This window comes from Pagrus major, chromosome 16 (assembly GCF_040436345.1).
Source record: "Pagrus major chromosome 16, Pma_NU_1.0".
In the NCBI taxonomy this organism is placed as follows: Eukaryota; Metazoa; Chordata; class Actinopteri; order Spariformes; family Sparidae; genus Pagrus; species Pagrus major.
In genome coordinates this window covers 1,423,499-1,446,028 of record NC_133230.1, presented here as the reverse complement: position 1 = coordinate 1,446,028, position 22,530 = coordinate 1,423,499, and the positions used below count along the sequence as shown (strand labels likewise).

General features: G+C 40.8%; 1 protein-coding gene across 1 annotated transcript; it reads right to left on the bottom strand.

Moving 5' to 3' along the window:
- Positions 1-7,689: 7,689 nt before the first annotated feature.
- egln3 (egl-9 family hypoxia-inducible factor 3) lies at positions 7,690-21,998 on the bottom strand. The gene is made up of 5 exons (XM_073484495.1): positions 21,457-21,998; positions 13,000-13,119; positions 12,621-12,757; positions 11,268-11,341; positions 7,690-8,574 (listed from the first exon to the last, which is right to left on the bottom strand). The coding sequence occupies exons 1-5, from the start codon at positions 21,814-21,816 to the stop codon at positions 8,546-8,548; spliced, it is 720 nt and encodes a 239-aa protein (XP_073340596.1). The 5' UTR covers positions 21,817-21,998; the 3' UTR covers positions 7,690-8,545.
- Between the last annotated feature and the right edge of the window lie 532 nt (positions 21,999-22,530).

Below are 22,530 nucleotides of genomic sequence, written 5' to 3'. Positions count from 1 at the left end.
TCCTAGTATTGTATATTCATATAGAAGAACTCGATACCAGATGGAAAGACAGTGGACAGTCCAACCAACGAGAATCCCTCACCTAGGGCATTTGCCAAAAAAGTTTTCTGGCTTTCGTGTTTACTTCCTGGTTATGCGACCAGTTTCCCCCGTTGGCTTTTTCGCTGCACGGCTTCCAGTCTGGCCTGGTGGCCATGGTATTGCAGAAAACAGCTTTTGTGGCCCAAAGCTGAGTGCAAGGATTTTATATTACATCTGGACACAGCGTTGGAGGCGGAGCCTCGTTCAAAGCTGCTCGGTGGCGTTTTGAAGCCAAAAAAAAGCACCAGAGGCTTCAAGATGAGCCGGCTAACTCACGGTTTAGTGCCCGGCTAACTTAAACAGAGATAAAATAATTTAATCGTACGACTTTTTGTGGGGTTGTTGTGAAAAAGCATATCCACCATTTTACTGAACCTCATGATGACAAAGCACTGTGATCACAAAGGCAGTCGATACAAGAAGTAATCAGACGCGGTTTGTAAAACGGAGATAAATCACGCCACATTCAGTCCGATTATTTATATCCATCCATCTCTTGTATCCAGGCCTCCTCGTGTCTCTCACTTTTATTACCTTCCTCTCCTCCTCCTCCTCCTCCTCCTGCAGTAATAAGAGCCGAGAGGTCAGTCAGTCGACCCTCTGAGGCCGACCAGCCAACTTTAAATATTTCACACTATTTTAAATGAGCGCACATGAATCATAGATCACAGGCAGCGCTGTGTGTGTGTGTGTGTGTGTGTGTGTGTGTGTGTGTGTGTGTGTGTGTGTGTGTGTGTGTGTGTGTGTGTGTGTGTGTGTGATGAGGTGCTCGGACCTGAAGCTCCTTCTAATAACCCCTGGCTGTCCGTCTCAGTGAGGAGGTCTGATGTGGAATTTAGATCCGACAGCGCCGGTCGTTCACCGGAGGCGTAACGAGCGGCCTTTCATCATCGCCCGTGATGGACGGATGATGAAACAAAGCGTTAGAGATGAAAACTCAGGGGCTGATCTCACTAATTCCCAACATGCACCAGAAGTCAAAACATCACAAAAATCTGTAGAAGCATTTTAAAGACACGCCGTCGCTACTGAAGACATGATGTGACGTTTAAGTTCCTGAAGAAAAACTCTGTCCCGTGACGTCCGACTGTCTGTGCAGCTTTAAAGAGATTTATTTATCTGTAACCGTTCTCTGTGTTTCATGTTGCATTGTGGTCTTTTACAGTCTGCAGAGATCATTCTCAGTAGATCAGTGATTAACTGGATAAGAAAGAGGAAAAATCTATTCTTTTATTTCTATAATCGGTCTCTGGTGCAGTTCTGGTTTTACTGGTCGCCACTCAGACGTGTAGCTCGTGTTCAAAGCAGGTTTGGCTGCTTGGTTTTAAGTTTTAATGCACAAGGAACTGAGTCAGAAATTCAAAATGATACTGAAGTTTATAATGTATTTGGAGCGCTCCTCAAAAATCAAAAACTTAATTGCTCTTTAACTGCAGGAGAAGTTTTGGAGCCTAAATAATCAGTCAGATAAGAAGTCAAGCTTTTCTGGATTTGCATCCTGTTTGTGACCAAACCAAATGAATTTGTTTCTAAGGTGAGTTTTATTAAGTAAGTTTACATATTTAAATGACATAAAGTGTGATCTTTTCCTGAAACTAACCACGAAGTTATGGAGCCTAAACCTAATCCACAACAGTCCAGAAGTTATAATATGTCAAGTAAAGTAAATTTACTCAAGGACCATTTTTATTTCCATTTTCTGCTACTTTTTACTTCCACTCCACTAAGATTGTACTTTGTACTATTTTACTCAAAATACATAAATTTGAATTAAAAATTTTAAATTTTATCGGCAAGCAGATTTAATAAATAGAGGAAGCAAAAGAAAACACATTCTGATTATCAGAAAAAATGAATATCGGATTTGATAATCGACTTGAGGTATCCACTATATATAAATGCACGTACAAATATATTTATTATTTACTTTTACTTGTACTTTTGATATTTAAATACATTTAATATCAGATACTTTAAGACTTTTACTCCAGTACTAGTCGTAAATAAGTAATATTTTAACGTGACGAGTATGACTTTTGGGTACTTTTTAAGATACTGCTGTACAAACTGTTTGTCATCAAGCTTTATTTTGAAATTCTAACTGGATGTTATATTCCAGCCCTTCAGAGGAAGTAAAGATTTTTTATTTTTTTATTTTTTTAGGCTGATGACCCTACCTTTTTGTTGTCATGTTACTCTAGTAGAAAAATTATGCCGAAACAGTAAAACTAAATATTGTCAAGGTCAACAAGTGTGTTTTTGTTAAAGTGCCACATTTTTGAATGGAGTTTGGTGTGTAGAGGTGAGTCTTCCAAAGAGATTTAATAGTAAGACGCTCGTCCTCACGACATGACATCATCAAACTACCTACACTGCACGTCCCCCTACAGACGGACATAACATCAGTCGCTGTCAGGTCCCTGTGACCTTTGACCTTCTGTCAACCAGAGGGTGCCTTACTGCTGTTAAAGCTTCAGCTGTGAGGTCATCAGCAGTAATCGACCATCACAGCACTAACGAGCGTCAGGCTCAGTGTTGATGCTGTCAGTCATTAGACCGAGAGATCTGAAGAGATCAGTTTTAATGAACACCTCGGCTTTTTATGAAACCTCCGCATGTTCAGGTCCGTTATCTGAACCTACAGTCAGAGAGCGAGGCGAGTGTAGTTTACAGGGAATTAAATATTTAGGACGTCTTCTTTTAAATTTAATGAAAACATTGAGGTGCGTTATTTTTGCATTTAACATGAGGATTACACGGTACATACTAGACATTACATCTACATAGAATAAGTCATATATTTATGTGTATTTAGTTGATATAAATATATAAAATAAAATAAAAAACATACTTCAATGTGTAACCCAGCTAAGATAAAGATTGAAGTCGGAGGAAGAAAAGATTTTTTGGGGGGGGCTTTTGTGTTATTTAGATAATACAGCTTACAGTACTACATATTAATTAATGCTTATTACAACAACCTTAATATTAAGCGTTACTCTTACTGTTTGTTATCTCACATCCTTAGTACCAAATTGGTGCCAAAACATGAAGACAAAAATACCATTTAAAGATAAACCACAATTTAAAAGAGAATTATAGAATGGGATGGTCAACAAGCATTGTATTGTTAAAGTGGCACATTTTTGAATGGAGTTTGGTCTATAGAGGTACATCTTAAAAAACGATTTAATACTAGCATGCCTGTTGAGAATAACATTTGCTACTTCAATTTCAAGCTTCTCTAAGTGATCAACTACATCGATGATATTTTTTTAAAATGGCAGGTTTTTTAAATGGAGTTTGGTGTGGCAGGTGTTGGTTCTGCTGAAGTTAGGCTGAGAAGATAAAAGGCTGCAGGTTTTTCTGTGTCCGTGTTACTTTATATCCTTTTTTCTTTCTTTGTCTTCTCAAAAGTCCCAGGGTTTGCTTTCTGTCTTTTTGTAAATCTCACATTTTTTGCACAGAGTCTGGTCTGCAGGGCTGCTCACCTTCAACCACCTGCTGTGGATGAAGCAGAAGAATCCAGCTCGAGGAAAAGGAAAGTCAGATACTGATGCTTAGAGCTAAACATTGAAACATTGTGGAGGCAGATTATCCTCAGCTGACACTCTCTTCTTCTTCTTCTTCTTCTTCTTCTTCTTCTTCTTCTTCTTCTTCTTCTTCCTCCCACAGAGTTAAAGACACTGGTTCACACAGAGCAGGTGGAGAGGTGAGGTGTGTTTTCACCAGAGTGGAGCTGCAGAGACATCCAGAGGATCAACGGTGAAACTGCAGGTGAGCTCAAAACCTTTATCAGCACCTACAGTACTTTAAATCTGTTTAGATGATCAGAATCAGTTTGTGACATAAAAATATGAGAAATGTACATTTTTGTTTTAGTCCCAGAGCATCTTAATTTATTATTACATCGGCAGCAGCATTGTGAGAAACATAACAGACAGATTTTATTAATTTACAACTACAATTTAAGTCCACTCAGTTTAAACACAAATCTCAAAGAGCAGGAAAAATAAAAACATAAGGTGAAACATTATCAGGCTTATCAGACAGCTACGGAAGCCCTGAGGGCCACGTGAGGAGAAATAGTTTCTTAATAGTTTCTCTCCTGTGTCTGTGACTGGAGAACAGGTCAACGTCTTAGTTTTTGTTCTGTGAAAACGTGATTTTTCCAGGAGAAAAAACATTTTCATTTAAAAATTTCATGTGTGAAATCGAGAGGCAAAAATATATTTCAGGACAAAAGAAAAGAAAAATCATGTGTTAAATCAAGAGGAGATATTTACAGCCTTTATGTACATGAACATTTTCCATTTTTAAAAAACAAAATTTGAGAGAAAGAAACATTTTGTTTATTCTGAAAATAAATAAATAATTCAGTCTCACAAAAAACTTCTCCTGGAAAAAAAAATAATGTGTGAAACTGAGTGAATTTCCTGCGGCTCACATGGAAATAGTTTTTCTTTCTAAAGTAAAAACTTCAACTGTTTTCCATCTGTGTGAAAAGAAATTATTGTTGCTTCTTTTTTCTCCTCAGTTTTTGTATTTTAAAATGTCCTTGTAAGAAACATTTCTCCCAAAAAAAGAAATCATCACAAAAAAAATAATCCACTCGGTTTCATACCTGATTTTTTTCGTTACTCCTGATATCCTCCTCCTCCCTTCGTTTCAGACATGAATTATTTCCCCTCCTCATTTTCTTTTCTTTTAAATAGTCCACATCATTTTTTTATCCTAAAAAGTTTTTCGTTAAATTGAACAATGTGCAGGTAAAAAAAATGTCGCCCCGAAAAAATGTTCCTACTAAATACATAAATAAAAATTTCCTTTTTTTCTTTACTCCTTTTCATGTATTAAACGCGGTGTGGAAAACATCCAGGAGTAAGAACTTCTTTCCTGATGTGTGAATCCAAGTGAAAAGATTTGGAAATTTCTCCAGAAAATGTTTTTTTCACTCAATTTCACACCTGAAAACTTTTTTTTTTCTTTGTGAAATAAAATAAAATTCCACTCAGTTTCAAAAATGTAAAAAAAAGTTTCTCCTGAAAAAACTTTCATGTGTAAAAACGAGTGAAATGAAAATGTTCTTCTTTTTTTAGTCCATATGTGTGTATATATATATATATATATATATATATATATATATATATATACATATATACATATATATATATATATATATATACATATGTATTGTCCATATATTTTTCCGTATGTGTGAAACTTCTTTTCAATCTGTTTTCTTTTTTGTAAAAAATTTCCTCCTGAAATGTTTCTGATCGATTTCAGGAGTAAAAACATCCAAAAAACCTTCTGAAGTTTTTAAGTGTGAAATCGAGTGGAAAATAAATTTCAGGAGGAAATTTTTTACATGGACTAAAATAAATAAATAAATAAATAAATAATCACGTGTGAAACTGAAAAAAAATGTTTTCCAGAAGAAATGTTCATGTGTGTAACCAAATGAAAAAAAGTTTCACATATATGAAAAAATAAGTTATTGGAGTTTTTACTTTTTTTCCACCACTTGTTTTTACGCATGAAAGTTTTTTCAGGAGAAACTTTTATTACATGTTTGAAGAAAAGAAAGAACATTTTCTTGTGTGAAATTGACTAAAACAAACCAAAACATTTCACACAAAGAAGTTTTTACTCCTGGATTTCTTCCCTACTCGGTTTAACATGTGAACATTGAGGGGAAAGTGAGTGGAAAATTAGCTCTTTTTTTTCTTTTTGAAAGAAAAAAAGTAATTCACGTGTTGAAAAAAAAAATTTCATGAGATACAAAATAAAACATTTCAAGTGTGAACTGAGTGGAGAAATAAATTTCAGGAGGGAATGTTTTTACATGAACTATTTAAATTTCAAAGAAAAATCAGAAAAAAAAACGTTTCCAATCAGTTTTCTTTGCTCTTGAAATTTTTTTTTAAAATTTCGCTCGATTTCACTCGTGAAAATTCTCTTTCACTGTTTCACAAATGAATTATTTTTTAAATAGTTCATGTAAAAACATTTCCTTCTGAAATTTATTTTTTCACTCAATTTCACAAAAAATTCCTCACAAACTTTTTGCTTTTTAAAAAAAAATTTCACCTGAAATATTCTTTTTTTTTTCTCCTGAAATTTTTTTCTTTAAATTGAAAAATGTTGAAAAAATGTTTCCCACTTGATTTGACACGTGACGATTTTGATGATTTGGAAAATAATTAAATAAAAACTTTCACTCAATCTCACAAAAAAAACAGTTCTCCTGAAAAAAAAGTGAAAATAATTCACAGAAATTTGTGTTTTAAAGATTTATTATATTTTTTCTCGGGAGCTTTCGGGACCTTTAACACATGGAGTTGATATCGTGTGGAAAAAGAGCAAATAGTTTCCAAAAGCTGAAACTATTCCTTTAAAAGCTTCAGATGAAGCCCAGACACTTTACTTCAGGGGCCACTGAGCGAAATCATCAACATGCAACGTTTTGAGACTAAACGTTTCTCGTCCAACACTCAGTCGTTGCAGCAACATGTCGTGTTAGAAACTCACTCAGGCCGCAGTGAACTGACACATCAGTTTTAAAGGTGTGAGTTGGCAGCGAGCGTTATTCTTTCAGGACGGAGACTCGGGCTCAATAACGTCTCTGAGGAGCCGTTTGAACAGAGCATCAATTATTCATCCGCCCTCGTACGCTCGCTGTGTGACAGCCGCTTCACACGCCGCCCGTCAAATCTGCTGCATCAGTGGATCTATCTCCTCTTCGTCCTTCTCCACCGGCGGAGGACGGAGCGCACAGAGAGCGCCGGCGACCATTTTAAGATTCAACAACATCAGTCAGAGTTTCTCCAAAATGATCAGATCATAAAGTCACGACAGCAGCTGAGAGAGAGGACGTACAAAACATTAAACTTTAATGGACAAGGTCAATATTTCTCTAAATGAATCTAAAGAGTGAGTCAACATCCGTCCTGACTGACCACTTCTGACCACATCACTGCAACAGACACCACGTTTTTTACACAAAGAAAGAATTTAATGAAGAACATTTGCAGAATTTACAAGAAGGCCCAAATAATTACGACTTTATCAGAGACAGCGTTTCACAAAGTTTATAAAGTTTCTCCTAACTCAACAACTCACTAAATTGAGCTTTTTTCTAATGGAGTCTGGTGGCTTTCTCCTCAAGTAGCCTTTAGTGGTTACTGTAGTTGTAAAATTTGACATGTTTAGCGTCAATAGAGTGTTGTCTTGTCATTGTGTTCAAACACGACGAACTGACACTTTTTACAAGAAAAATAACAACTTTAATTCAAATTTAATGCTGAACGTACAAGAAGGCCCAAATAATTAAGAAACTGTCAGAGGCAGTGTCTCACAACGTTTATAAAGTTTCCTCTAACTCAAAAACTCACTAAATTGAGTGTTTTTTAAAGGGAGTCTGGTGACTTTCTCCAAGAAGTAGCATGTATTGGTTACTATATTAATATTTGTAAAAAAAAAAAGGTCTTCTTTCATAAATTGAGTGGTGAAATGGATTGAAACAAGTGTTCAAACAGCTGCTAAATGTTGGCAGGTAAGACGGCAGAGAGGCTGGTACAAACTGACACTTCTAACAAGGAAACAAACAACTTCATGTTTTGATTTAATGCTGAATTGACAAGAAGGCACCAATGATTCAGAATTTGTTGAAGCCGCTTCACAAAGTTTGTTAAGTTTCTCCTCATGAAACTAAACTCTTAAAATTACACATTTTGTTAAGGGAGTCTGGTGACGTTGAAACAGACAGTGTGTAATCCAATCTGGCTGTTGTTGCTTCTTCTTCTTGTTTCACAGAGGACGTCAGCTGAGTGGGCGATCCTCTGATGTGGTCCAGGACACGTGCTGTGCTGTTGATACCAGGTCTGAACAGCCTCTTATTTCTTATTTTTACAGTTTCACAATAAACTTTATTCTCAAAAATGACATCAGTGCACTATAAACAGTAAACTTTCTGGGGATTTCAATCATTATAAATTTACCCCAAACATCTTTTTCTGCATCATTTACTAAAAAAAAAACAAAGAAACAAAGTTTTCATATTGGTGCAAAGTGAAATGCAAACATAAACGCAGGTACGTCTCTCTACAACACTCCTGTGATAACGCATCATGTCTGTAAACTCAAACTCTGTTTTCCATCTCTCTTCCATCTCTAACGGCGAAGCTTTTAAGGTGCAGTCCACGTTTTTTGCTCTCGGCAGAGATTATTGCACAAACATCACGTGAAGCAGGAAAAGTCCAGAGCAGCGGCGGGTCACCTGAACGCATCACTCGTGAGGTGAGCGCGGCGCTCGCAGCAGGCAGGTCGTTCTCTCCAGCACACAGTGAAAAGTCTTTTTTTTTTTCTTTTCTTTTCTTTCAGCTTTTCCAGAAGCTTTCAGAGGCGGAGGGAATCCTGCAGGTCAGGCTGTCCAACACCAGGGGGCGACGTTTCCTCACAATCAGCTGGAGCTGCTGCCCTTCTGCTGAGCTGAGACACAGAAGAAGAAGAGCACATTAAAACACAGAAGAAGAAGAGCACATTAAAACACAGAAGAGATGGAGAGAGAGAAGGGGTGAGGAGGGAGGGGGAGGGAAAGAGTGAGAAGAAGGGGAGAGGGCGAGGAGGAGGAGTGGGAGAGAGAGCAGAAGGAGGAGGAGAGAGAAGGAGAGAGAGCAGGAGGAGAGAGGAGAGTGGGAGCAAGGAGGAGGAGAGAGAGCAGAAGGAGGAGGAGAGAGAAGGAGAGAGAGCAGGAGGAGAGAGGAGAGTGGGAGCAAGGAGGAGGAGAGAGAGCAGAAGGAGGTGAGTGAGAAGAAGGGGAGGGAAAGAGAGAAGAAGGGGTGAGGAGGGAGGGCGAGGGCGAGGAGGGCGAGAGAGGGAGAGCAAGGAGGAGGAGAGAGCAGGAGGAGAGAGGAGAGTGGGAGCAAGGAGGAGGAGAGAGAGAGCAGAAGAAGGTGAGTGAGAAGAAGGGGAGGGAAAGAGTGAGAAGAAGGGGCGAGGAGGAGGAGGGAGAGAGAGAGCAAGGAGGAGGAGAGAGAGAGCAGAAGGAGGTGAGTGAGAAGAAGGGGCGAGGAGGGAGGGGGAGGGAAAGAGTGAGAAGAAGGGGAGAGGGCGAGGAGGAGGAGTGGGAGAGAGAGAGGAGAGAGGGAGAGCAAGGAGGAGGAGGGAGAAGGAGAGAGAGAGCAGAAGGAGGTGAGTGAGAAGACGGGGCGAGGAGGGAGGGGGAGGGAAAGAGTGAGAAGAAGGGGAGAGGGCGAGGAGGAGGAGTGGGAGAGAGCAGGAGGAGAGAGGAGAGTGGGTGCGAGGAGGAGGAGGAGGGAGAAGGAGAGAGAGAGCAGGAGGAGAGAGGAGAGTGGGGAGGGCGAGAGGGGGAGAGAGAGAGCAGAAGGAGGTGAGTGAGAAGGGGAGGGAAAGAGTGAGAAGGAGGAGGAGGAGGAGAGAGGAGAGTGGGTGCAAGGAGGAGGAGAGAGAAGAAGGGGAGGGAAAGAGAGAAGAAGGGTTGAGGAGGGAGGGCGAGGGCAAGGAGGAGAGAGAGCAGGAGGAGAGAGGAGAGTGGGAGCAAGGAGGAGGAGAGAGAGAGCAGAAGAAGGGGAGGGAAAGAGTGAGAAGAAGGGGCGAGGAGGGAGAGAGAGGGAAAGAGTGGGGAGAGGGCGAGGAGGAGGAGTGGGAGAGAGAGCAGGAGGAGAGAGGAGAGTGGGTGCAAGGAGGAGGAGGGCGAGAGAGAGAGGGAGAGCAAGGAGGAGGAGGAGAGAGGAGAGTGGGGAGGGCGAGAGGGGGAGAGAGAGAGCAGAAGGAGGTGAGTGAGAAGGGGAGGGAAAGAGTGAGAAGAAGGGGTGAGGGCGAGGAGGAGGAGTGGGAGAGAGAGCAGGAGGAGAGAGGAGAGTGGGTGCAAGGAGGAGGAGGGCGAGAGAGAGAGGGAGAGCAAGGAGGAGGAGAGAGAGCAGGAGGAGAGAGGAGAGTGGGGAGGGCGAGAGGGGGAGCAGAAGGAGGTGAGTGAGAAGGGGAGGGAAAGAGTGAGAAGAAGGGGTGAGGGCGAGGAGGAGGAGGGAGAGAGAGAAAGGAGGAGGAGAGAGGAGAGTGGGTGCAAGGAGGAGGAGAGAGAAGAAGGGTTGAGGAGGGAGGGCGAGGGCGAGGAGGAGAGAGGGCAGGAGCAAGGAGGAGGAGAGAGAGAGCAGAAGGAGGTGAGTGAGAAGAAGGGGAGGGGAAGAGTGAGAAGAAGGGGTGAGGGCGAGGAGGAGGAGGGAGAGAGAGAGAGAGGAGAGAGGGAGAGCAAGGAGGAGGAGGGAGAAGGAGAGAGAGGAGAGCAAGGAGGAGGAGGGAGAAGGAGAGAGAGAGCAGAAGGAGGTGAGTGAGAAGACGGGGCGAGGAGGGAGGGGGAGGGAAAGAGTGAGAAGAAGGGGAGAGGGCGAGGAGGAGGGAAAGAGTGAGAAGAAGGGGAGAGGGCGAGGAGGAGGAGTGGGAGAGAGAGAGGAGAGAGGGAGAGCAAGGAGGAGGAGGGAGAAGGAGAGAGAGAGCAGAAGGAGGTGAGTGAGAAGGGGAGGGAAAGAGTGAGAAGAAGGGGCGAGAGAGAGCAGAAGGAGGTGAGAGAGAAGAAGGGGAGGGAAAGAGTGAGAAGAAGGGGTGAGGAGGGAGGGCGATGGCAAGGAGGAGGAGAGTGGGAGAGAGAGAGGGAGAGAGTGAGAGCAAGGAGGAGGAGAGAGTGGGGAGGGGGAGAGAGAGCAGAAGGAGGTGAGTGAGAAGAAGGGGTGAGGTCAAGGAGGAGAGAGAGAGTGGGGAGGGGGAGCAGGAGGAGGAGGAGAGAGAGAGAGGAGAGAGTGGGGAGGCCGAGCGAGAGAGCTGTAAGCAACTTTTCTGCTGCTTAAATGAAAACAGGCTGTAAATGAACTCGCTCTTTATGTCGGCTGACTTTACTGCCGTCTGATTGGCTGTTGAGTTCTGAATGTAAACTTGTTCTGACCCGTCAGTAAAATATGACAGCTACGTTTGGATTCATTCATCTCGGTACCATTTAATATTCTGCGGACCTCAGAACATTTTACAGAGATGTGTACGTAAATATAATAAAAATATGTGTCTGAGGGTTTGTTGAATGTGATTCAATGAAAATTAATTAAAATCAACGACCTCTAATGGTTCCCACTGTGTGTGTGTGTGTGTTTGTTTGTTTGTTTGTTTGTGTTTACCTGTCAGGTCTCTGAAGCGTCTCTTTGCCTCGGCTCTCTCTGCAGAGTCAAAATACCAAACAGTGATGGCGTACCTGAAACACAAACCACAGCTACGTTATTAAAAACATTCAGTAACATGTCGACACAAATAAGGAATCTAATAAAGATGTAAATAAAAACATCGACAGAGAATTTAAGAGATTCTTATTTGTTTTTACACATTCGTGACAGCAGATGGCGCCAATTACCCGTGAAGTGTTTGTCCTCACTGCCTGAACATAAACTGACAGCAGTTTTCAGTTTACGTTAAGTTTTTTTATATTTAAAATCGAGATATAGTTATACATTTTATTCTGCTGTATCACATAAACCGTAAAAACAGAACTTGAGACTAAAAACTTTAAATCCTGTGAAGGGACTTTCTGAGATGATTCTCCAGCTTAAATAAATACAATTGTTTATTATTTATATTTTATGTTTAAATTTGCAGAAACACGAGCACGAACGTGAACGCTGGATGAAGGCAGGTTCTGACTTCTTGTTTCACGTTGTTGACGTGTTTGAGTCAAAGGTTTTTACAGAGAGAAGTTTGGATATCTCTTTAAATCACTCCATAAATCAGAAAACACAACAGACATAAATAAAAATCAATTTTCTCCATGTTTTTAGGGATAAAATGTGGCTGCGTCACAATATCAGATTTTCTCTGGCCAAACGATGCTAGAAATCATATATAACTTTATAAATCAACTTTGTTTTGTTTTTTTCCAGATATTTCATGTTTAAATCCATAAATTAATTTATTTCCAGAACTTAAATAAACACATAAATGTGTATTTTGGACATTTTCTTTGCACAAGTCTGACAGACGACATGTTATGGAAGCAAAATAATATTATAATTCATCATTTCAGTTTAGCATTACCCCTGTGGGAGACGTCCGTCTTTCCCTCCACTGAATTCAAAAGGGAAAAATATTGCGGTTTTTACTCAACATTTCTCTAACAGCTGGAAAACAAACACGACGAACTCCTAAAACAAGATGTGTTGGACCACGATACTGTTGTTGTTACTTAAATGAAGATCCAGTTGCATTTTTCAAACTAAATTCTAATAAATAAGATCTTGTTTTAAAGACGTAAAGGTTTTATTTTATAATCAAGTCGACACACTTCCATAGAGACGAGAAATGTTCCAGTCAGGTTTAAAATATTTACATCGGTATCCAAGATTTGTGAGATAAACTCATTTATCAATAAAAATGCAGGATGCGGATACCTCTAAGCTTTCTTCCCTCAGCATCAACTGAACAAAGCTGTCAGGATCACTGATTGATTGGCTGATTGGCTGATTGATTGGTTGCTTGGTTACCTGGTGGCGTAGGAGGGCTGCACCTCATGTGGGTTCCTGCGGTCGGACCAGAAGAAGAGCAGCCGGTCGAACAGCGGCTCGATGTCGGCCACGTAGGATTTCCCCTCGGGAAAGATCCTGAGGATGCCGCCGTGCTCCTGATCGACAACAACAACAACAAAGATCAGCTGACTGGAGCGTGAAGGACGACATGAGTGTGATTGTTTCACAAAGATGACCTGTTCTGCTCACACGTCTGGACATTAGTGTCAAACTTTGAAATAAACACATTATTTTCTCTTATTTTACGTCTGTTGTGTCTCACAGTCTACACACTACTGATTGTGAAGAGATCAAAGGTCAGAGGTCAAAAACAGAAGACAGAGGTCCCTGAACGCACCTTGGCGTTCCAGTTCTTGTTGAGGTAGTAGATGCAGGTGATGCAGCGTCCGTCGCGGTTCGGGTTGTCCACGTGTTTGACGTAACCTGCCCCGTCTCCTGGGTAACACGCCACCATGGCCTAGAGAGACACACAGACAACACAGTTTCCATCAGACCTCAGTTTGCAACAATTATTAATCTGTCAGTTATTTTCTCGATTAATCAGTCAGGTGTTTGATCCATAAAATGTCAGAAAATGGTGAGAAATGTCCCGAGATGACGTCCTCAAACACGCTCACAGAGGAGGAAAGAAACCAGAAAATATTCACATTTAAGAAACTAGAATCAGAAAACTTTAATTGATTATAAAAATAGTTGGAGATTAATTTTATATTTGACAACTAATCAAATAATCGTTGCAGCTCTAATTAAAACACAAACATGCAAAACCAAAAGTTTCAACATCACTTTTATGCATCTAATTAAAATTAGGTACAGGGTTTTGGTGAGCGTTCAACGAGACGACGTCGCTAACTGTGTCGTCTTTATAATGACGTTTTTTCACAGTCTGATATTTAGACATGTGTGATTCATGACACAATTCAAACGGGATCAATAAATTATCTGTCTCTCTTCATTCACTAACAGACAAAAGTTTTTCTAAATAAAATGAGCTCAGCAGAGGAGAAGACGCAACAACGCGACAACAAATTACACCAAAAGGTTAAAAAGTAGATAAATGACCCGTTAACGTCGGCGCTCATCAACACTGTTCATGAGAAAGAAAGTTGTGGTTAAAATTAATTAAATGTCGCTGCGTGATCTGACATGCTGATTCAAGAGAAGTGATGTTGACAGAAAGGATTACAGAAACTTCCTCTACGTGTGTGCGTGTGTGTGTGATTTGCCAATACATCTTTTGTACATCAGGGGGTGTGTGTTGTGGTTTTGTGCCGACGGCTTCAGCTGCACGTACACAAACTGCATTCATGGGTGCTCATGTTTTCATGACTTGTGCATGTGTGTGTGTGTGTGTGTGCGTGTGCGTGTGTGTGTTGTTGGGAGAGTGTGAGAAAATGAATCAGCCACACTTTTCCTCTGAAGTTTCCTCTGAATGTTCATGAAGTAAAGTACATTTCCCCTCCAGCTCCAGTCAGCAGCCGACATTACAGAACAGAAACACCCGACAGTGGAGGTCGCCTCCGGATCACTGCTGCAGTCAGGCTGATCAACAGGAGTGAAGATAAATCCACTTTTTAATCCCAGAAGTTAGAAAAGTCATCTCTGAGCTCTCTCTGTATTCCTCCGGAGGGTCCGGATCTGCACCCGACAAAGTTTTGCCTGGTTCAAAAAGACGCAAATTTTATCTTTATTGTTATTTTTACTGCTTGTTTTTATCTTTTATTCTCTTTTTTTAACCACTTAATTTAAACAGTTGTTTGTTTTGTTTTCTTAATATTCCATGTTTTTCAAAAGCACTTTGAACTACACTTTGATTTGTTTGAAAGGTGCTACATAAATATACTTTGATTGATTGATTGATTGATTGAGGATACTGATATTACTGAAATGAGGTCGAGGAAAAGTTTCAAGTGTAAAAATATATTTCAAACTGCGCTCACAGAACAACAATGACTGAAAACGTACGAGACTGAACTCTGAAAACTTCACAGTGAAAACCATGTGGAGTATTGTGGGTTTCCAGACAGGACCGGGGGGGGTTGAGTTTCCCTGCAGCGCCGGGACCTGTTGACCCGAACAGGAAGCGGCTGATAAACAGAGAGCGGCAGACGATTATCAGACATGAGACTGTGTCAACATCAACACGGCTACAAGTGTGGATTCCCTTCAGGAAAAACCAACAGCTGATCCTCTGCCGCGAACACACACCACGACTGTGGGGTTACTAAAGGTCATTTCACTGCTGCAGCTTCATATCAATCAACTATTTTAGAGTCTTTTGTGTTATTGTTTCAGGTGTATGAAGTAAGATTTTATTCCTTTTCTGATTGGTTGTTGCAGCCTGAGGGCGCAGGTATAAAGATGTTGTTGCTCATCAGGCTGAAACTGAACATTTTAATTACAGTTTTCTTATATAATCATATAAACATTTATAAATGTTAAGAGGATTCGACTACAGTATATCATGTTTTTTATTATTTTGATTAGAAAAGATGATTTTCCACAATAAAATATACCAAAACTTCATCAGAGCTTCACTGAGTCTGAGACATGTTTTTGTTTGAGATATTAAAAAAACTCAAAAACTTTCAAAAGTACAGCAACTTTTGAGTATTTCATTACATTTAAAGCGTATTTTAGATTCAGAAGTATACATATTTATTCAAAAGTACAAACCAGTATAAAAATAAAATGTACAATCATAAATAATCTGACACATGACCTCCACCTCCAACTTCGTTTATAGAAATTATCATTGACACTGACAATAAATAATAAGAAGTCTTTTATGAGATGGGAGGTTGAGCCTTTGTATAGTTGTTTTCTGTGTTTTTGTGTGTTGACTTAGTACATTTTTGTGTTTTATGTGCAGCAATTTAGTTGTTCTTTTGTGTTTTTTGTATGTTAAAATTTAAGTTATTGGTCAACTTTATATGTTACAATAAAAACACGGAGCAGAAAAGATCAATCAATGATCTCGTCAAATGGAAGAAAGTATTTTTCTTGAAGCAACATGAAGCTATAAAATGCTGATTTACACAAAACTGCATCGTCTTTTACATCCACACGGCACGCACACCTCCTTCCTCCTTATCTTATGCTTTTATTGTGACGCACGTATAAATGTTCATTAAAGAGACAAATACAGTAAAGCACGTCACATTTACAATAGTGACCAATAACACCTCCTTTCTCTTGAGGGCTTTTATCGTCAAACACTTGTTATTGTGAAACAAATGCGTGCGAGGACCTTGACACCTCCACACGCTCCATGAAATCTAAACTCCAGATCCCTTCGTTTTCTTTGCCACAATCAACACACACACCACTTTATACAGGACGGTCATGACGTGCATGAACCCTCATCAAAGCCACGGGTCCCTGAACACAACATCAACAACAACACACCTGTAGTAGCCCGACTGACGTCAGCGTTTGTGTTTACACGTGCATCGTGTGCAAAAGGAACGGACCAGTCCTGCCTTCCTTAAATGTGAAAGGGTTAGTTGGTGACGTGGGGAGTCAAGCCCCCGGCAACATGCATGCATGCGAGGGACTTCGGAGCTGCACGTAGGGTTACCTCGCCTGCCAATGACGACAAACCTCCACGCTGATAAAGAGGGGAAACAGGCCAATCACGAAAGACTGTTTACATGCTGCAATAAAGCACGTACACACACACACACACACACACACACACACACACACACACACACACACAGACACAGACACAGACACAGACACAGACACACACACACACACACACACACATCATCATCATCATGCAGCTGCACTGCTATGGAGTGAAGCTATGCGGAGAAACACAGCAGGGCTGGGTGGAGAGGAAATGATACACTGTGGGGAAAAAAAGGATTCAAAACAAAACGCCTCGGAGAGCTGTTTTCAATTCAGCTTTATCTTATCTCCTAGTAGAGAGGAGGAAGGAGGGAGGGAGAGGAGGAGTGTGGGGAGTCTGTGCAGTTGTTTGGCAGGTTTCCAGTCTGCTGACGGTTTAATGGCAGAGCTACGTGTGGAGCGTGAGGCTGAAGTCTGCCTGCAGCTCCGCCTGGATCCACTCCAATCAACTTCGACACAACACGGCGGTTCCCAAACTAAAAGGACTAAAGCCAAAGTTACACTCTGGATTCTGATAAAAAAAACAATCTGAGTGTTTAAAGAATCTGACAGGATATCAAGTCTAACACTGTTATTTTAGCTCCAAGTATCAGTAAAAACAGCCCAACAGATATGAAGTAATTTCATCTTTGGCTGTAATTATTCCTCTGGTCCCTGCTGGTTCAGCTCAGCATTCACTACAGTCACTACATGAAGCTGATTGAAAAACATAACACTGGGCTTGAGCACAACACTACAGCCCAAATGAGAGGTTTTTTGTAATCCTTCACTGTAATTATTCCTCTGGTCCATACTGGTAGCAAAGAAAACCTTCCCAGTCATGTCCGTCAAGATTAAAGTTTATTTGTGGCGAAACTCATACATTGTTTCATCTGTCGATTTTTTTCCATGAATAAATTCTTTGTTTGTGTTAGAAAAAATGCTCAAAATGCTCAAAATGCTCAAAATGCTCCGCCTCCAGAGGACCGACCTCAGTAACCACAGCAGATGTGAGAAAAATCCTGCCGAGAGTGGAAAGGAGTAAAGCTGCAGGACCTGATAACATCCCTGACCAATGTGCCAGTCAGCTAATTGATTTAAAGTTGACATTTTTAACAGCTCACTCTCAACTCTAACAACTTAACCCAGTAGAAAAGAAACTGGTTCTCCAGCACATCGAAGACAACATCCCTGCCAGCCTGGACCCTCAGCAGTATGCTTCCAGAACCAAAAGATCCACAGAGGATGTCATGTCCACTGCTGTCCACTCAGTTTTCACACCCCTTAAGAATAAGAACAGCTACCGGATCCTCCCCACCGGCTGCACTACAAACAACAATGAGAGCCATTATCGGGAGGAAATCAACAATCTTGAGGAGTGGTGCACAGAGAGCAAGCTACTGCTCAACGCAAGTATCTGCTGCCGTACGACCGGACGACAGAGCAGCTGTGAGACGGCTGAACTCATCTTCAACACTCCTCCACGAAGAATTCATTTCTGTGACTATTATCTCTTACTTCGTTTGTAAAGTGTTTTTGGGGGGTTGTGTAGCTTAGATACTACAACTACAGTTTCTTGAATCTTAAAAGTTTTAAGAACAAAAACCTGAAAGATGAAAGTTTATAATCCTGCTGATCTTTGCTGTTTATTTTCCTGCAGCATCTCCACATAAATCTGTGTGTGTGTGTGTGTGTGTGTGTGTGTGTGTGTGTGTGTGTGTGTGTGTGTGTGTGTGTGTGTGTTCCTATTGTAACTGGGTTGACCTGTTTTCTTAAGAAGTTGCATCAGATAACACACGGACACACGTGGAGATAAGGACTCTGTGTTTACTGCTGCACGTGAAGACAGGACGGACATGCTGAATGAGTGAGTGTGTGTGCTTGTGTGTGTGTGTGCGTGTGTGTGTGTGTGTGTGTGTGTGTGTGTGTGTGCATGTGTGTGTTATGGATATCATATTGGGTGTGTGTATGTGAGTGAGCGAGCGAGCATGAGTGTGTGCTGAGGAGGAGTGAGGAAGTGAATAGTTGCGTACGTGAGAATGTTCACTGCTACATCTGCATGTCTTTATGAGCTGTCACACATGAACAGGTGTGTGTGTGTGTCTGTGTGTGTGTGCGATAAAACTAGTCACCGAACTTTGAGCAAATAAACAACAAATTTAAGCAACATATAAAAAATAAACATGTAAAATGAACGAGTCACGTTTTAATGCAAAGACTAACTGTAAAACCAGCCCGCTGCGGGTCGTGCTCCTGATTGGTGAAGCTGTACTCTCTTCTTCACGACTTGTTGCTCTAATAAGCAGCTTTTTGTATTTTCTATTTCCTAAAAATTACTTGTTTTTGCACGGAAACATATTACTGAACTAAATTAATCTACAATCAAAACGAAGCCGCCACAGCGACAGAAACACGCACAATGATATCTATGAAAAGGTGAGCCCACTTTAACATCATGAAGCTGATTTTAGAAACTTATACTAACAAGCAAATTACTAAAATGTGACTTAAAAGAAAATATAAAACCAGAGCTCACAACTATTTTCATTTTCTCTCCATCACTCAGTTTTTCTTTTGTCTGTACTCAAATTACCGTCTGGCAGCTGTGCGCCTCCGCACGCCGGTCAAGTTACTGATCCTGAGCTACGGCGTCGAATAACGGCTGGAGCATTTTTTAAAAGAATATTACGATGTCACAGTGAATTTAACCTCCTTTTGGATATCAAATCTAATATTTTAATCAGTGTCTCCTATCAGATATATTTAAAATGTTATCCTAATTATGGCATCAATGGCAAAAAATTCAAATATTTTCCCTCAAGGCATTTTTGAGATATCGCATAACATTGCTGCCGCGGGCACGGAGGCACTGAAACGTTAGAAAATATTGAAAAAATGCAGGTAAGAAGTGAAGTTCAGATGTTTTTATTTGTCTGATCAAAAGTCCAAAACACAAAAATACTTTGAGCAGCTTGAAGCAGCAAATGTTTCCATTCAAGCTTTAGAAAATAACTAAAACAAATATCTGACAATCAGAACTTCATCTGTGACCGGGGAGCTTTTCACTCTGCGTGAAGTCACGTCGACACGTTGTTTGGAGGTTTTGTTCCAGAAGGTTTGGTTTTCATGTGAAGGCACTCGACGTTTCCATATTCAGATTCAAGCCACAAGCTACAATAAACCTGCATTTACCTTCATATTTCTGTTTCTGGGTTTATTTTACTGTAACACAACTGCTTTGGGATCTCAGTGTTGTTTACTTCCCCCTGTTAAAGCTCCTTATATCATGTGTTTATGGCTGTAATCATAAATTAAGCATTTCATTGTTTTACGACCATGTTGATAACTAAAGTTAAGTCGGTACGAGCAGGTTGAGATGAACCCTTTCATGAATACAGATATCTGAAAGCCATTTAAGTTGGAGCCTTAAAAATGATTAAATTCATTTTAAAAAATAAATCTAAAAGACACGGGTGAACAATGTAAAGACGCTTAGTTGGAGGACTTTTGAGAGAGACGCGTCTACAGGGAGTTGCGGTAGTCGATGACATAAAATTCATGTACAATCTATTTTTACATTCTTACATCAAGTTTAAAATCTGAGTCATATAAAACAGATTTCTGGCAGAGTGCTTTAAGCTGGAGGTGAGTCCTGATATGTAGGAGGGCAAAGAGGATGACTTCAGATCACACCTTATTATTTATTAGTCTGTTTTAAGTGCAACTACGATGCAGTTTACATTGAATAGTTTAATTAAAACAGCAGATTTTATATAAATATAAGTATGTAGGCAGAAAAAAAGTGAAAGGGTTAATTAAGATCCTGCAGTCAAACAAAGTCAAACATTTAATTAACCTACAAATTATCAGCTTAGTTCAAAACTTTTAAAAGTCCAACCGTTGGATCCCGTCTTCCTGACTGATCATTAAACATTAAAGGAGCACGATGTAGAAATTCAAACTTTTTGTCCATCAGTGAATAAACCAGCTGTTCTCAGAGGAAAATAAGGTCCCAGGACACTGTTGGAAGCTAGAAAGGTGGCAGGGTCCGCCACATATAAACAAAGTAAAACAGTATAAACTGTTTTCCTTTAAGGTCAGTTTGTTTATTCAGTCATGAAAACAAATAGTTTGTTTATTTAGTTAAAATCAGCCAGTGAAGATCTTTCTCTGCTCATTAACATTTCTACTCCTAAACTACAGACTGCTCCTTTAAAAATCACCATAATAAACTGTTTGCAGAAAATAGATCCTTAAAAAAAAAAACTTTAAATTCATTAAATTACATTTTAAACAGTTTATTGAATTTTTTCCACTATTGGTAAAACTTTTGGGAACGTTTGTAAATGTTGTAAAAAAGCTTTTTTTCCCCATTTTTTTGTAGAATAAATTAACAAAGAAAGTCAAGTTTGGACTTCTCCTTCTTCTTGACTCGTGTATTTATATATTGCAGTGAAAAAAAACAGCCAACAGTCAGTAAAAACGTGAGAAAAACGCCCAGATGCTGCTCATATCAGCCCGTTAGCTTAGCAACACGCGCAACTCAGTTTAAAATCTTTGAACTTTGCTTAATAAACTTCCTCCTGCGACTGATTTTGTGTTTATTGGCCGAGCAGCTTTACTCCTCTGCGGCTGCAGGGACGTCTGAAACATTTCTAATCTAAACATTAAGAAATTAAACAAGTATTTAAAGATGTTTGAGAGAACATTTCAAACACTTTCAATGCACCTAAACCTGAAATCCAAACTCTTGAAGTCTCCATCATCACTTACTGTTGCCATAACTGCAAAAACATGCAGGTGCAAAAGGTGCATTACGTAGTTTTAAAGAAGAATATTCACAATATTAACGAGGTAATAACACAAACTGACTCCATACGTGAACAAACAAGCTGTTCTCAGAGGAAAATAAGGTCCCAGAACAGTGATTGAAGCATGCACTATTAATTTCTTGTTCTTATATTAGTCTTAATATTTCATTTTTTTAATTTATTTTTTAATTCAATGTTTAAAACATAATCCCTGCACAGTGAGAGCAAACTTAACTGGAGTCAGCAGCCTGTTTGTGCACAATAAAGCCGATTCTGATTTAAATTCTGAATTAAAAATCTACATAATGCACCTTTAAACGGATCTTAACTGTCAGTTCTTGCTTCAGCCACACTTCATCACATCTCACCTTGGACCTCTCCCGGATGGCTTTGCCTCCCAGCCGGCTGGCGCACACGGAGATCAGCTTATCGATCAGGTTGAGCAGGAAGCTGACGGCCTCGCAGCCGCGCTCCGAGCCGCTCACCCAGGCGGTCTTATCCCCGCGGATGCTCCTCCGGTGGACGCCGGGGACGGAGCCCGCCAGCCGGCCGTCCTGCAGCGCTCCGGAGCGGTGCATCTCCTTCACCTGGTCCAGCACGACGTCCCCGGCCAGCGCCCCGAGGAGCCCGTCCACGAAGCAGAAGCCGTCGGACAGCAGCGCCGGGACGACGCGCTCCAGCGCCAAACGCTCCACGTCCGCGTCCGACAGGTGCTCGATGATGGGCATGTTCACGGTTTGTTGCGGGGCGGCTCGCTGGACTGGATTCAGACTGTCACCGGCTCAAAGTTCCCGAACAGAGGAACAATTTCATGTGTCAAGTTTGTGAGGAGGAAAACTTTGAAGAGTGTTTGGCTGAAAGTCACCAGCTCAGGCTGAACAGCAGCTGCCTCTGATCATCCTGCGTGTCTGAGCGCACGTTGACATCGAGCCGCTTAATGAGCCTCAAACACCGTCAAGCCCGCGAGTGTGGAGGCGTACTACTTCCTGTTATCCACTTCAAAATAAAGGCCATGCCCCGCAGTCAGACACCACCATACTATTTAGTAGATGTGCGCGATATGGATTTTTTTCAGCCGATACGATGACCGATAATTACCTGACTCTCATGACCGATACCGGGGCGCTGAAGCTGAAGCATCCTGCAAGCCAGGACCGCCACTGCGTATGTCCCAATGTTCGTCGATTTAAAAGATAATTTTCCAAGTCAATAAAGTCATTTTGCTGTTATTATTATTATTATTATTATTACTATTGATCCTGAGGGAAACGTACACGTCCGGTAGCTGATATGACACATACAAAACACAAAGGCAAACATACAATAAGAAGACAGAAGCCTTGAGGTGTACAGAAAACCTACACACAGATCAATACTTTCTGTTCGACTCTCATCACCCACTGGAGCACAAGCTGGGGGTCATCAGAACCCATCAGAAATGT

Coding starts and splice junctions, on each gene's coding strand:
- egln3 (XM_073484495.1), bottom strand. CDS start 21,816: ATGCCCATCATCGAGCACCTGTCGGACGCGGACGTGGAGCGTTTGGCG. Junction 12,758..12,999: donor ACAAGAACTGGAACGCCAAG/GTGCGTTCAGGG, acceptor GTTGTCGATCAG/GAGCACGGCGGCATCCTCAG. Junction 8,575..11,267: donor ACGCTTCAGAGACCTGACAG/GTAAACACAAAC, acceptor TCTGTGTCTCAG/CTCAGCAGAAGGGCAGCAGC.